This window comes from Lutjanus erythropterus, chromosome 13 (genome assembly GCF_056507025.1).
Source record: "Lutjanus erythropterus isolate fLutEry1 chromosome 13, fLutEry1.hap2, whole genome shotgun sequence".
Lineage (NCBI taxonomy): Eukaryota > Metazoa > Chordata > Actinopteri > Lutjaniformes > Lutjanidae > Lutjanus > Lutjanus erythropterus.
In genome coordinates, this window is record NC_139329.1 from 9,035,971 (window position 1) to 9,052,999 (window position 17,029).

The following is a 17,029-nucleotide window of genomic DNA, read 5'->3' on the forward strand; positions in this document are numbered from 1 at the left end:
CTTTTTAAATTGTATTTAGCCTGACTTGTAGCTGCTAACTAGCTGACTAGCTGTTCACAGTCTTGCAGTCTGGACCAACTCTGCTGTGAAGTGTACAAGAAGACGCTGTCGTAACATTACATTAACAGTGACTATTTGACTGTTCATTTCTATTTATTTCTTAATAAGCTTACATTTTCCATTTCGTACAACTAAGTTTGGCTGTCAGACAAGTAAAAAAACAGCTCATTGTCAAGTCCGGCTAGTTCATGTCACTTACAATATTTAATTAAAGGATTCCTTCAGAAAATGTGTGTCTTAGTGTCTGCCCCTCCATATTGATTTTTTTTTTTTAAACAGGACCCAATCTGGATCAAACAACCATTCAGAATTAGCCAGCATCTAACCAATCACAGAAGCTCTGTACAAACAAACGTCATCTGGGTTCCATGTTGCTGCATCTACAGAATGTGTAGTATTGTTAAACATCCTTTTGTGTAAATGGACAGTGCTACATATAGTGGTGTATCTTTTCAGGGGGCACTTCTCAGCACTGGTCCGTCCTTGCTGGTCGGACATGTGTAACCATGGTAACCAGGGCAGAACTATGCTACTTTATTACATTTAAATTGAAGCATTATTGACGTTGAGAGCTGCCTTTGTTGGTGTCTGCCTTTGTCTGTTATGTTGTTGTTGTTGTCGTCACTACTGCATTGCATTGTGGGATATTTCTGCCTGCGTAGTGTCCAGTGCTTGCATACTGTAATATTTCCCTGAAAATAGCATGCACCTCGAGTAACATTAGTTTCATAAAAACGTCCTTTCCTGTTGTGGTGCAGTATGTTAGTATCAGTCAGAAGTAGCTAGATGAGTAAAACAGATGTTAGTCTGCTATTTAGTGATAATTATTGACAACCTGCGTCATCTGGTGGGAGGAGCTTAGCAGAGTGATCTGAGGCAGCGATGAGAGAGGTGAAAAGCTTTGCACTGTGCATGTTTTAACTGCCGTCTGCAGCTTTAATGTCAATGTATAAAAGATTCACCACAGGCTCTCGTCTAACACTGGCTCATAATTCAGAAATGTAGTCTGAACTGTCCTTGGCAATGGGAATACTGTATGTGAATACTTAATCACAAGGTTGTTTTTTTTTCATCATTACATCAAATGTCTCCTGTGGAGTGACAGAAGGACACAAGGTCCCCCAGGTACCTTGCTGCCTTGCTAGAGGTACATGAAGACTTAATGAGATTGATCTCTCTTTTTAGACAAGATACAACTCTGTTTAACTCCCACAGACGCTTAATTGGAGTTTGCCCTTTTTATTCATGCAGTATCTTGCTACACCTTTTGTATTCTTTAAAGGCACAGCTAAACTTGCAGTATTTTTGCTTGTTTTTCTTTGATGAAAGAACCGATACCAACATCATGTCTTTACAGTTAATAAGAAGGTACTGCCAGCTGGTTGGCTTAGTCTAGCATAATGACCAGTAACAGGGCATGTGTCAAAACATCACATTGTGGTTTCACAGAGGGTAACATAACAGCAGAAACACCGCCATAAAACTATGACATGCTTTTTTCACACTCCAGTTTTTGTTTGGATTAAACAACCAAACTACAACATGTTAATTATTGAGCTCTGAAAGTGTCTCTTGAGAGAGCCAGGTTAGCTAACCAGTCTCATACAGTTATGAGAGTCGAATCAATCTTCTCATTGAGCTCGAAAGAAACCAAATAAGCCCATTTCCCATAATGTCATGCTATTCTTTTCACCACTCCAGCACACTCATATTAAATTGAAACCTGTTCTTGAACCATTTGGAGCACATTCATGGTTTGGATCTGTTTTGAAAGGTAATACTCTGACATACCTTCTCTCTAGTAGTCAGAATCATTATAGGTGCTACTGGCATTGAGTGATAAAATGTTGAACACACTGAAGTGGAAGGTTTTTATTTACTTCTGAGTATATGTTTTGCAAAAATATGCCTGCCAGTGACCAGTAACGGTGACTCACTGTATTAGCTGGAAAATACAATGTGACCAAAACGTTTAGCCTACCTAGTTTTAAGTTCGAAAGCATTACCACAGAAAATTAATAGTTACATGTAATTCGAAGGGTATGTCAAGGTGCTTGAAGACCCACAAAAAAACCCTGCTTCAGAGTAAGTGAAGCATAAATATATTCTAGTGCTTTTTCCCTTGTTGAAACTGTATTTTGTCCATTTAAAGGCATCAAAACACAAAAGCAGTTCATATAAAACGGAACTCACAGCATTCTATCTAGATTTACATAATTTCCTTGTTCTTGCTTCATATTACAAATAAAAACTACATATTGTCATTTTCTGGATTTCACTGGCTATACGATGCACCCATTATCCACACAGTGTGTTCCAACTGGCTCTGTCTTTCCCCGAGAGTGAAGATGCAGGTACTTCCTTTCCATGCAAAATCTCGTTGGCTAGTTTACAGTAAAGTTTACACAGTTGTTGTGTACTTTGACACTGAGTTAAAATACCCACAGCTTTTTCCCTTAAATCCAGAACAGTCTGGATAGATTTTACTTTAATGTCAACACTGTAAAACTGAAGTCTAGTGTACTTGAGGCAGGACATTCAAATAGATCTTTTAAACTAGCTGAAATGTTTATGAAGAATAAATAGATGATGCAGTAAGGCTGAAAGCAGTACTAGACATGCTGTATTCGCACGTGAAGTCATGACAAAGAAACAGCATGACAAAAACCAAAAAGCCCGGCTGCCGTGCGGTTAAAAGAATAGTGAGTTTACTCGAGAAAAAACACGACAGAATGAGAACAGATAATAGCAGAAACAACCTGCATATCAGCTCCTCTGCAGGTTAACAAGCTGGATAATGCTGCGTGGAGACGAACTAAAGTGTCTCAACAAAAAGAAAGCCTTTCCAATTCAGGTTAATGAAATGAGTTCTGCTGAGGATGGGAGGGGGAGGAATGTGAAATGCTGTAATTACAGTTAGGAAAAGAAAGTATCCACGGTTGATTCTGTTCACTTTATTTCAGTACATGTTACTCATACAAAATAATCTGTACAAAGGCTAAAATAGGTCATATTTTTGCATAGAAGGAACAGTGATGTAAAACAAAAAGCCAGGATGGAATGGCACAATAAACTCCACTCACTATCACACATGGGCCTGATAACAATTAGGTTAAAAAAGGGATAAAGCTCCATACAAAAATACTCTGCCGCTCACTTCATGCTGTAGAAACGAGACAAATTGGCGATGGTTCCCACTTTCATCATCTCCCTTTTGTTCTTTAAAAAAAGCCGTCTGTTCGACCGGCTGACTACCATTAGCTCATCTCAGCGTCTTTAGGACAACAGTCCCACCGGTTTTGTTATTTTTTGAAAAAAGAGGCCATTTTAAGGCAGCGATGCCACTCTCTTTCATTCAATACACCATGGGATCTGCTGTGACACCGCTTCACTTTGCTCTTCATGCCAAGTCCTGTCTTCCAACCTCCAAAAATTCAGCATCAAACACTGTTTAAACGCTGCCTACATAATTGACAGTGACATAAAAAGGGAATACATCAGGAGCATCGAGTCATTAAACATGAAAGGCAAATGAGCGTACGGTATCGTGGGATTTTGTGACACTCTTTCCTTTATTTAAAAAATAGTTGATTTAGAGAATAAAGAGAAGGTAGTGCACCACCTAGTATAGATATTCAGAGTGCTTTCACATGTAGCATAAAACTCCACAGGACAAGGCTGGCAGGTATCAGATAGTGCCACCCAGCAGAACACAACATCAAACACACCATTTCTAGAGCATACATTTCCACTGCTCAGATATTCAGCTTTAGCACGGGGGAAGGATTAGGAAGAGATTACAGAAATAATATGTCAAAGGTGGCAAAAAAGAAACCCCAAACAATTTTTATGTCTCAAAATTCTTCACAGCAGACAAAACCCAATTACTGCATGTGCGTTCTTCCTTTACCATCTCTGTGACTGACTGGGAGTGTTTCCACGGATAAGAGGGAATACTTTATACTCCTTCCAAAACCAAAAAAAAAAACAAAAAAACAAAAAACAACATATGGGAAAATGTATCTTACTACAGGATGCAAATGCAGTCAAATAAAATGTGAGAACCATACTGACAAAAACACAAATTTACATCAAATTTACACTGCTCCTGTACTTTAAAAGAGGAAAACACAGGCAGGAAAACTATCAAACGTGAAAAAATTGATAAAATATGGGTGGAAGATGCGCCTGTAAATGAGCACGGGTTGTTAGGCAATTCAGAATTAGAAAATGGCAATTAAACTGTCAATGTAAATGTGATTACAAAGTGGTAAAGTAGAACAGTAAGTTACATCAGTTGTAAAAATGAGCATATTTACATCCGAGGGCTAACGTACAGGGCTGATATACTGGAGTGACATGAGCTCTGTGTTGTGCAGTGCCATCTAATAGATCATGCTCTACAAATACATAATTGGCCTTACACTGGCAGTTTTAAAAGACGGACTGCAGATTACACCAGCACGTCGTAATTTAATTAAACTAGGTCCTAATACAGAGAAGCACGATGACAGCCGTGCAGTTTGCCTTTTGTGGGTTTCACCCGGTGCTATATGACAAATTTTCTCTCTCTATCAATCTTGACTTAATTGCTTTAACTGCCTGTAGCAATGTTAAGACAGAGAGGCATTTTTTGCACCTTGTGGAGGAACATTGCAAAGACTAATCCTGTAAGAAACAAACGCTTACTGTCATGATCTCTCAATGAGCGACAATGAGCCTCTGTCATGAATGGAAAAAAAAACGCCAGAAAAACAGCCTACGACAAGAAAAAACAACAGTATCGTATAAAAACAAACATTAAAACAGCGACAAATGTACAAAAATAACATCATTAAACAGATTTTTTTTGTTAAAATAGCATTCATCCCTGCGTTCTAGAAACATGAAGGAACATTTTCTCCCGATGAAACCATGAAAACTGGATGACGGCGGCGGAGCTGAGAGGGGGTTTACACGGAGCAGAAAATGTCAGAATGCCAGCTCAGGTCAGATCAGTCAGGGGCAGGGAGTTTTTGAACTATGATGTTGAATTTGGAGACAGACTGAGGTGTTTTATTTCCTCGATCTTCCATTCTCACACTCGGTGACATCTGCTTTTAAACACCACATGCAAGATGAAGCAACACAACAAAATATTTATCCTGGGTTCCTTCTGCACTTCTCGCCTGCAGTTAAAGTTACAATGCGGCCTGATTTACACGACGGTTAAAGCTATTTCTCCTGTAACCCCTCGCGGGTGCAGAATATACCTCACAGCTGCTTTGAGGCATCCGAAGAGCACAGCTGTATTTCTTCAGTGTCAGTGCTGCCAGCTACTGTATATGTAGTGCCGGGTGTCTGCGGAGTGAGGCAGTAAATAAGGGATGTGTGGAGAGTTTGTGGAGGCAGCCAAGCAGAGGAGATGTGACCACTCGTGCCTGCGCTGTACATCAGCAGCTGTCATGTTCCCCCCGTGGACACAACAAGAAGAGTTGGAGCATATGGGGGCAGGCAGTGAATCACAGCCGGCAGGGTCGCTGCACATCACAGCCCAAATCTGTTGCTTCCTGATGCACAAACCCCCCTCCTACTAAAAACTGTGTCTTTTCCAATCAATTAATTATAAAGCCAAATAAAAAAAAATGGCAAGAATGACTTAAGGTTGTACTCAGGCTGCCAGACTGGATGAATGACTAATGTTGTCCTCGCTGTGCCATTTGTTAGCCCACGTAGCAGCAATGCACAGTGTCTGAGTTCCAAGGCTTCATCCAAAGCAACAAACTCTCCTGTCAGCGATCGCCTTGGATACGATTCAGAACGCAGCCACTTCTGGTCCCAATGATTTCTATACTCAATTTCCAACAGCAGCAAAAAAAAAAGAAAAAAAAAAGATCACCTGTCTTCTCATGTTAAAGGATCATTCCACTTCATGGCCGTCGATTTGGCCAGCAGTGTTATCAGTAATAGTACTGTAAGTTCTTCTCTGCTGAGATCTGGGAATGTGGAGACGTTTCTTAAGAGAAGTCTGATGAGGCAGGAATCACATGGAACTGAACAATATGCAAATAACCCTCCCCTAAAAACTTGGATATTGCACTCAGGCCTCTTGATCTGCTGCTTACATCTCATACTTTTTCAAACAGTTCAAATTGGTCTGCTCAGTCCTCGCACTCAGAGACAGCTGCTTTTTGTTTGATGGGGGAAGAAAACCAAACCAATCAAAGCAACAGGGAGCTTTTTTATTATTGCAGAGCCAGCAAAATAGGTTGTGTCCAAAGTTACTACCCTTTTCTTACACGGTGCAGCGTTTTTATTGTCCTGCATTTTCATTATCTGAATTCTAAATGTGAAATTTACACACCACGTTGTGCGCTCCAAATGTTGTGGATTGGATGGATTGGTCTAATCAGCCAGAGTAATTGAAAACACCTGCGTAGTTGCACACGCCATTTGTATCAGCATATTTCTGTGAGCATTGCAGAAGATGCCAGCAGCTCCCTGCAGTTAGGTCACTTTAAGACATGAACACAATGTCAGAATAAGTACTGAAATGAATGATGAATTGAAGCAACACGGCAATTCAGTGTGACTGTCAGCCAGGAACGTGGACAGTCAGATAGTCATACAGGTCTTAAACTAATTTTTAAGAGAAAACAAAGTTGCACTGTACAATTATTTCTTAACTATCTGCTGAAAACATCTGTCAGAGTATAAAGACTGACTTTGAGGTTACATTTTGACCTGTTGTTCTTGCTTTAGATCCCCCTTGCACTGTTTGCCTGCAGCCTCAACACCCACCTACTGACTGTGTCAGCGCAAGGAATGTGTAGTGTCAAAAGGCAGAACCGAAAGAACTCTCCTTTATTCTCGATGTTCTTAAATGTACAATATGTAACTTTTACCGCTAAGGCTCTTTCTCACATTAAAACAATAACAAAAGATGTGGTTTGATGGTGTTGTGAAGTGCCGTGGGATCTCGGGAGTTGTTGTCTTCACTTTTAAACACCCACCGTAGCTGATGAAAATCTAGCTGACATGACTCGGGCAGAAGTCGTGTTCATGGAGGTTATATTAAAGTTTTATTTACGTTATGTTGAGTCACAGTCGCCGACTTCCTTTCTCACTCTCTAACATTATGGATTTCTCTGCGCCTGAACATTGTTGGAAACATTTGGGATAATATACGTACATAACTCAACAAAATATATAACATATGTTTAGCATTTTTAGATGTTTTAATGCAGACATGTTAAATATTATAGCTTTAAATGACCTATTTATTTCTTGGGTTTATGCTCCCGAATTCATGCTTTTGCTTATGATGTTGATAACCGTGTTGTTTGACATATTTCAGAATATATTTCAGAACTGTTTAAAAACAGTTTTTATGCAGCTTCACCCTGCCTTGTCAAACTGTAATAAACGAAACTTGAAACTAGATAGGTAGATAATTTGATCACTGGTTTCTTGCCCCGCTGGAGGTTGTTGAAATGTTGCATCCATGCTCTCAAATCTCAGCATTTACTTTGGGGAGTGCAGTCTTATCATAGCAGATGACATGCAATCTAAACCCAACTTCTAGCACCAGCTAAATGATCCTTTAACAATAATCTCACACCACCGCCTCTCATTCTCACAGACATTTTGAAGCCTGGAGCAGAGCAGACACACTGGAGGGCATTTTCTTTAAGTCTCCACAGCAGATGTAGAGTATTTTCAGTCTTACGGAGGCAGGGTGGTGCTCAGGCTTCCCGCAGAGAATCAGCAGTGAACAGACATGTCCTACAGGGCATGCTGCCATACCTATCTGTCTCAGCTTTGATGTGCCTACGCTCCTGCCGCCCCCTCCTCTGTGGCTGCAAGACAAGGAAGCTTATGTAAAATGGGCGAAGTTGGAAACCCGAGGTGTCACCTCATAATGAACAGGAATGTCAGGTATTGTGTGTGTACGTATGGAGCATAAAGCTCATTCCTTTCCGGCACGTGAGAAGAAAATTGGGGTGAAAAAAAAAAGAAAACTGGAGGCAGGGGGAGTTGACAGCCAGAGAACGAAAGAATGAGGAGGGCAGAGTGAATGGATGAGATCTCAAGAATACAGAGGAGAAAGTCTCTTGATGCCTCCGTTAACACAATTGATGGCAGCAGGGAGACAACATGTCTGCTCTGTTTTTGCCCCTCGTGCCCTTGCTTCTCTGTGTTTCTATCTGCTGTTTTTTCATCCTCTGCAGCTTGGACAATGTGATAAAACACACCCACAAAGCGGCACGCACACACACAATTCAGTCTGTATTCTCGAAGGGGAAACTTCATCACCCAGATCTCTTCACTTGACAGTCCTGGTGGAGCTCTAATAAACAGCCATTTTACACCATTTGTATTGTCTCACAGGGAATGGGAATACTGCTGCTGCGTGGCAGTACAAAGTGTGTGTGTGTGTGTGTGTGTGTGCGTGCGCACGTTTGTGTGTTCACAAGCAGATTTGTGCATTACAGTTTATTATTCAGAGGATACTGCAGAATTTGCTATAAAATAAATCCACTGACAACTCCTCGCGCAGCCGCAACGTTCATCACGTTCACTTTACCCAAATCTTTGTAGCCAATGAAAAAAATATGAATCACGGATTAAACGCCACCCCGACATGTCTGTGCCCCTCACGTCAAATCCAAGCCCCCCCCCACCTCCCCACACACACACACACTGCATGTCTGAGAGCTCATTGCACTGATCTGTTCAACACTTACATTCCACAGGAGCGTCGATGACACACTTACAAAAAAAAAAGAACAAAAAAACAAGACAAAATGAAGACGTTTGACATTTCGACGACAAAGGTAAATCAGTAAAGTAGAAAACTAGCATGCCATGTCGGAACTTTTTTCATTTACAAGTGAAAAGGGGGCTTGACTTCAATCAACATGAGGGGAAAAAACTCCACTCAAAAACAAAATTCTCGTGGAGGATATTATGAGTTTCATATGTTCTCTGTGCCTCAGAGAGGGGTGTGTGGGCATTAGTAAAGTCTTCATTGTCTCAAAGTCTGTCCTTCCTTCCTTTCTTCCTTCCTTCCGTCTTTCCAGCAAATTGTTAGTCCAAGCAAAAAGAAAAATAAAATAAACTCAAGAGGAGTGACAACCAATGGGATTCTCTTCCTTGCCAAAAGTAGGTGTCCCTTCTTTTCCAGTTGTGTTACTCTTTGGCAAAATGAATGGTGAGAGGAGAGAGCAGAACAGAGCAGGGACACAGCTGGAATCTGTACAGAAGGTCTGGGAAGGGGAGGAAGGGGATGCTCTAAAGAGGTTGTAAAGTGAAGAAAAGGGGAAGCAGGGGTGTTTAAATCAGAGTCTTATCCCATCAGGCAGTGGGGCTCCTCTCCATTGGGTGCCTCCCTCTCGAGGCTAAGCGTCGTACTTCTTCCCCGTTCTGTGGATGTGGTGGAACAGCGTCATGGAGAACGCCATGCCCAGGAGCTGTGGAGGAAACCAGAAGGAGACAGTGAATTTCCGCCTGTAGATGTGTATGTTTATGTGTGTTTATGTATGACATATGTGTGTCTCTGCTCGGTGTTTTTGATGTTGATGCCGTGGGCTGCCATGCGGTTTTGATGTACAATAAATCCTGTGGTGAAGCACGCGGACATTTTCGTTCGCTCTCGTTTTCTCAGATGGCCTTCAAACGCGAGCGCTGGAATCTTTGTGATGGAAAAAAAAGGTGCAGTGTGCACAAGCATTAAGTCAATGAAGTAAATTGAGATGCCACTGAATCAAAGTAGCCAGCTATCTCTTTGAAGTTTCCATTACCCCTGATGCTTCTACATCAAACGCAGTCACAAGGCTGATCCTAAAACCATTATCTGGCAAAGTTGTGATGGCAGGGAAACTGCAAAGTACCGTATGGTGCATAGTCTTTACTAAAAAGGCGACGTGGACTTCCTGCAAACAGCCTCCGCCGGGGATTCCTATGGGATGTGATTAGTCTGGGAAAGCTGCTGATTCTTTTCCTTTAGTTTCACTCAGAACCTAATTCTTAGGGCTGCTCGAGAGAAAATGCTACCTTAAGCCGCTGTCAATCAAAATGCGGAGTGCCATTTGAGGTAAACATCCAGTTAAGAGGGAGTTAGGACCAATGAAAAAACATCTTAGTGCTTCAAAAGAACCCAATTATTTACATGTGGCTCAAAGTTTTTGCTGTCTGAGTGAGACAGTGTGACAGTCGCTCATACAAGACTTAGCCGCTCAGTCATCATCCATATATAAATACAGCTGACATTTCTGAAACCATTGTGGGGAAGGTTATAAAGTTTGCCGTATATGCTGCTGGTCTAAATCATTCATGAGCCAGTTCCCCGTGCCTCTGGCCATTATGTAACATTGCAGAGTTGTGGGGCATCAACTTTTCATGATGCTCATCACTGTCATGTCCTCCACCTTGCCTTGGAGACGGCTAATCTGACAGCTCAAGGCCTGTTTCTTGATTCTCCCACACCACACCTGAATCAGACTGAGGAGAGAGGGTGCCTGTGTGTGTGTGCATGTGTGTGTGCACGCATGTATAGAGAAGGAGAAAGATCATTAAAATCCATGTCAATCGGGTTGGTGTTGCAGGGTTTCACTCGAAGAGAAGACTTTATCAGTCTCTGAGCAGGGCTGATATTCGTCACTGGTGTGTGTGTGTGTGTGTGTGTGGAGAAGAATGAACAGACAGGGGGGAGATAGTGTCAGACAGAAAGAGGAAAGTCTGTAAGTTAGAATAAATGCATGTGAGCATGTAAGAAGAGTGTGATCTTGTCATGAATACAGAGTGATCCGAACTCGGCCAATATATAATGCCGACTTCCCCTCAGTGAGGCTGTGAACTTGCACTGAAGCTCAAGCACCATCTTCCCCTAAGGACATTAGAAATGTGCAGAAGCTCAACAGGGAGGTTTCCTAGTGAGGCCGCCTTGCACCAAGTGAACCGTGGACTCATGGATTAGCAAACTGAAGACTTGTCTTGCACGGGCACAGTCACAGTCAAGAAAAAAAATATAGCAAGAGGAAATACTGAAAGCATGAAAAGTGAAGAGGCAGAGGGGGGGTGATACATTGCACCAACGGAAATTTTAAGTACGTCTGCATCCACCTGTTTTCATGCACATATTCAATTTAAGCATTAAAAAACGCTTAACGTTTGGCTGAGGTGAGGAAGCTGACATATTGATAAAAACTACAATTCCACAAAGTGCAATGTAAACAGACCTAGCAAATAAATCAAGATTTACATTCTGCGTGTGAGGAGTCACTCAAGCAGACAAAAACATCCGACATGTGTGGACTGATAAGGAGACGGCAGTGTTTCTAAAATTAATAAATGCAGCAAACATAAATTTCCGTAACATTTACATATACAGTGTTTCCTGCTCATTAAAGGTTTGACCATGGCTGTGTTCAAAACTGCATACTAATGTAACACTCACACTCAGTATTACATGTAATTGAGTAGTGCGTTTTAACTGCATAGTATGCCTGCAGGTATACTAGATTGGCAGGAATTCCTCAGTATGTACCCTGTGCTTACTGCACATACTCAACTGCCCCACAATGCATTGTGTCTCTTCAAACTCCCAGGGCAGACTGTGAGGCAGACATCGCCAACATCAAGAAAGAAGAAGAAGAAAAAGAAAAAAACACCAGTGTAGACCGAATATTGGCAGTTTCGCGAAAATTGATGGTGAATTAAGAATGTGCTTCAACGTTTTCAGAGTGGAGAAGCTCCAAAAGTGCCGGCGGGGGGCAGCGAGCTGGCCAGTCCGCTCACAGAGCCCTCCTCTCCCTGCCATCACACGGAGCACCGCAGCCAACGCAGCAGACAACTTCAGCAACATCTCTAACTGCTGTGTCGGATTTATTCTGCTTTGGGTAAACTGTCAAAAAATGATCACTGGCCAAAAATGTATCATATTTCCCAATTTACAGTGCGTCTACAGTACAGCTGCTTTTATCTGGATCAGTCGTGAAATGCAGACACAAGTAATTTTATTGTCTGTGGCAACAGCAAACTCTTTGTGAAGCTTCTCAGAAAGTACTGAGCTCTCCAAGTACCACCGTTTGGTGCAGCGGTTGCTTGATTTATTCCCCTGCTGATCTCCACAGTGTTTTGGAAGCATTCATATTCAGTCTCTTCATTTTACCTCCGCTAACGTTGCCATCACAGTTGAGCTTGTAACTACCAGTAACCATGGATGACATGTACACATGATCACTGCTACATAGCAGGCTGACCGAAACAAGAATACAGGAAAAATTCATTTGAAAATTTGACAGTATTATTTAATTAATGTTCATTTAAAAATTATATTTCAGACATTCTTCCACATATCACTACAGCAAGCTTGCGTACCTCCAGTGGTACACATACCACAGTTTGAGAATCTAGGTTGTAACAAAAATAACTGTGGCCAAACAAGACTAGAGTATAATATGAATCAGGCATGATATACTATTGCTGTGTATGTAGATTCTTAAAATGATATTTGGAAACTAAATTATAGAAATAGTCTCTCAGTATTTTTTTTACCTTCTCTGTGCCCTGGATTACCAGTCAAGTCTCCCCCCTCCTAGTTTAAATCCCTTTAAAGCAGACAGCAGCCTCCTCTCCTGCATTTCGGTAAAGTCGATGGTAGCTGCTATAATTGGCCAGTCCATCTTTGATCTTAGTTATTTGACCTTAATTCTTTATTCCTCTTTAAATCAAACATGAACCACAAACAATTTTTTCACCGTTTTTCATCCTTTTTCTTTAATCTGCTCTAAAATAACACTGAAAAATACTACAATGAGTGTAAGAGGTGCTGTTGATTTAGATTTATCTAAACAAGCCTTAATAACAGTAGCTTGGAACAATAATGCTGTGATAGTCATGTGATAGGAAAAGACGTACTGTTTGAGAACACTCTGCTGTTCAGCATACTTAACTGTTTATCTAGTAGGTAGTATGCAGTACATACTAACTGAGTATGTAGTAGGCAGTATATTAATATAGGATTCCTTATTCCTTTTCTGCAATGTCTTAATACGCCCTAGTTGGATAAACACCACCAGCTGTTTATCCCAATGTACCCAACTCCTAATATCTGTATAAAAGTAGTGGGTGGAAAAATGTGCACTATATTTGAATGGAAAGTTGACTATTGAGAAGTGAGTGACACATACTGATACCTAAAGGCGGCAAGGACAGACAGCCTTTTAATTTACAAGTGCTAGAGTTGGAGCTCTGAGGTGAAGCGGAGCTGTCTGTAGAGAACAAACACAAAACTGCAAAAACACTCAGGCAAGTCAAATTTGTGCGAATGCAAGGCAAAAATACACTTTGCTTTGTTCAGTCTGGAGACACTTTTAGGACACCACCTCCAAGTTAGTGGAAGAACTGATGCGAATGCTGTGAGACATTCACCGTGCAAAGAAGGATTGATGTAAAGCAGAGTTTAGGACAAAAACTAGAGAAGCAGTATCTTAGGAGGAATATCTATCACCTCTCCCTACTGTGCCTTTAATCTGCGGCTCTACACCTGCTCTTCTGTATTCAGTAGCTCCTGATGGCTCCTTATACATGACTACTGCCTGCTTGGCACAAAGCCAGGTGGCTGTGAATCTCCCAGACAGGATCAGGGTGCAGATGACACCGACTTCAATATTTCAGGATGTGTGGGTGCCCAGAGCGCCCACTGAGCGCAGGCCTCATAAGTTTCTGAGCAGAAGATAGCGGCGCAGAGGCCACATGGTTTTTTTAAGTTCTTTGCCAGACAGGCAGACACAAACAAATGCCCCGAGACAAAAAAGGAAGAAGAAAAGGGAGGGAAAATAAATGGGAGAGAAGCAGGAAAAATGGTGACGGAAAGAGCAATTCATCACTAAAGCCTCCTACCTGCACTACCAAGATGACCATGCCTATGGTTCCCAGCAGGTGCTTGTTGTCGTCCAGCCATTCCTCCACTTTCTCGAAGCAGCCCTATAATGGAAGAAAGAACCTTGTAAAGATTCATGTGCATTTCCAGTGTGGCAGAGGAATTGTGTCAACATCCAGATCACGCTTTTACACAAAAAAAAAGGCATCCCGTACATATAAGATATACCCTCGGATGAATGACCTACCAGCTGAGGTGTTAAAACAAATGAATTACCCATGAGCGATGACTTTTATATAAAGACTTATGGGCCATACGGACAGCCAAGTGCACTAACTCTTAAATATATTCCCACCTGGGTTCATTCAGAGGTCACTTGCTGTGGGGTGAAGGACTTAATGGTGGTTTCAGCTGCAAAGTGGTGCCCCTTCTCGAGTGAGGGTGCTGAGGCAGCATGTGAGACTCAACTATATAGCGTGTGGCCGTCTCCTCTGGGCAGGATTACACACAAGCTTTTAGTGCTGCGCTTTCCCGGCGGACCAGCTCAATGTCTCCCTATTCTCATTTTGGCAATTATATTACAGCTTTTAATCCCCTACTTTGGACCTGCTAACAAACCACATGCCAGACCAACAGCAGATTAGACTTGTAATGAAGGGAAAGTGGTGAGCATTGTGTTGCAAGGTTTTTTTTGTTTGTTTTTTTGAGAAAAAAGGGCTGTTGTCTCATGCATAATGGAAATAAAGCCAGCGTGATCAGAATTCAGAGATCAGATGAAAACTTTATAGCAACTTTAAATACACACAGTGGGTTGTGAAAGCAACCAGTGAACAGATGGACAAAGGATATATGAGATGTATTATTCTTATGTCCCCTGTGAATCACGCACTGATATCAGTCACTGTCCTAAATCAACATAATGATTCTTTAAATCCACACATAAACAACTTGTTGTGAACAAAACAATCTACGAATTTGGCTGATAATCCCTCTTATGTCCATGGATGGATTCTTAGACAATGGGCACATATAAACATATAGAGCCTCCCTTCCTTCTCCATAGGAGAAAACACAGTTTTGTGTGTCTCTGGTAATTTTGAATCTCTTGATTTTGTTTCTCTTTGTAGTAGTTTTGTCTCTTTGTGGTTCTGTAGTGTCGCTTTATGGAGAATTTTCATCCTTGTGTATTTGTCTCTTTATAGTTGTTGTACACCTCTTTTGTCATTATATTTATCTTTTGTAGTGGTTTTGTGTCTATGATTGTTTTGCATCTCTTTGTAGTCATTTTGTAGTTGTTTTAAGCCTCCTTTACAGTAGTTTTTTTTTATCTTTGTTTTGTTTCTTTGTAGCAGATTTGTGTCTCTGTGTCTGTCTCTTTCTCTTTGTAGTGGATTTGTATCTCTTTGTAGTGGTTTTGTGTCTATTTATTGTCATTTTCCATCTCTTTGTATTTGTTTTGAGTATCTTTTTGGTCATTTTAGGTCTATTTGAAGCTGTTTTTACTGGATCTTCAACAAGAAATGTGAATTGTCACATCAAACAGGATATCTGGCCCAGGGATGCCATAACCGTGTCCGGTAATCCTTCCGTGGTTATATCATATAGTGTATATATATAAAATAACATTTTTGCATTTACATTATAGCCGACGTGAACTCACCCTGTTCCAGAACATGTTGGTGGAGTTATGCCCACAGTTCTGGTAATGCTCCTGGCAGCAGCGGTCAGGAACCACCTTCTCCTTCAGGGCCTCGTGCCAATCGGTGTATGCTATCACACCGCAACATTTCCACTGTGAATAAGACAGACAGACACACACACACATACACACACCAGACACAAGATTAGTTAACAGTTCCTGTCAGTCCAGGGAGACCTCAAACTAACTTTAACAAAACAAGCATTGTAATTAGTCCCTCTGCTTTAGAGGACTGCAGTAATGGCATGAAGTGTACTTCAACAGCCGCTTTTGACTTTTAATGTCACATTAATGCCACAGCTACAAGCCAGGAAATACATTAGCTGGAACATTTCAGTTAAACTTTGCATTTATGTATCACTTCTAGTGTTGTGAGTGAACATTGAAGTTAATGTGTCTAATATTTGATGTAATGCGTGGTGTGAGGTCTGCCTACCTCTGCCTGGATGATGTTCCAGGCGTTTCGCAGGCCTATGTTGTTCTCTGAGTTGTAAAGAGCCAGCCCGTCCTTCAGATCCTGCTTGGCATTCTCACTCACCTGTACATGAAAGAGAACACACCAGCCGTGGTTAAAGACCTTGATTTAATGGACTTGGTTAAGCAAGAGCTTTCTTTGAGTTATAGCATTAATTATGGTTTTATGTCGGAGTAGGCAGTTGAATGGTGTTTGTAGAGGTGTGCTAACGTTATTGTGCTCTTTTCAATCTGTCAATGCCTTTTCAGTCAGATAAAAAATGATAATGTTGGTGTCCATGGCGTGCAGTGAAGTGCTTTTTAGTATTCTTAGAGGATTATATGTAATTTATCATGCATTCTTCTTTATTCAGAACTTTTACTGGTAATCAACATGACAGAGAACCTGTCGTAGACATTACACATCTCCACCCTGGTAAAGAAAGTTCAGAAACAGCTGTATTTCTTATAGAAACTTAAAAAGACAAAATTCCCCCACCAAGTTCTTGTCAACTTTTACAGAGGAGCAACAGAAAGCATCCTGACTGGGAACATTACAAACTGGTATGGGATGGGCACATCCATCTGCTGAGCGTCAGTGATATCTGGGAGGTGAGGTGCCTACACAGAGCCAAAAGGAGATTAAAAAAAAAACAATACCCATCCCAGCCACAGCCTCTTCACCCTGCTGCCATCTGGCAAGAGATGCATAAGTATCCACTGTCAGACTGAAGAGCAGCTTCTTCCCTCAGTCTGTGAGACTGCTTAATTCATCCTCAGAGCTCCACCATATGACACAGTTTGTTTTATTTTTTTTATCTCTTCAACCAATCTCACCTCACAAAACCCTGCTGCATAGTGATAAAAAAAAAAGTATCTTTTATCTTTTTGTGAACTGACTCATTGTGATGAAAACAGTACATTGACTGCTGAGGGTTAAAAACGACCAGGAT

General features: G+C 41.3%; 1 protein-coding gene across 2 annotated transcripts in view; it reads right to left on the minus strand.

The window, feature by feature from the left end:
• Positions 1–8,736: 8,736 nt before the first annotated feature.
• tspan9a (tetraspanin 9a) overlaps positions 8,737–17,029 on the minus strand; it is a 230,455-nt gene continuing 222,162 nt past the window's right edge. For both annotated transcript variants that reach the window (XM_084734821.1, XM_084734820.1), the window contains 4 exons: positions 16,060–16,161; positions 15,585–15,716; positions 13,945–14,028; positions 8,737–9,512 (listed from right to left, as the gene is read on the minus strand). In XM_084734821.1, coding sequence (XP_084590947.1) covers positions 9,441–9,512; positions 13,945–14,028; positions 15,585–15,716; positions 16,060–16,161 — 390 coding nt within the window. In that variant the 3' untranslated portion in view covers positions 8,737–9,440. The remainder of the gene's footprint in view (positions 9,513–13,944; positions 14,029–15,584; positions 15,717–16,059; positions 16,162–17,029) is intronic.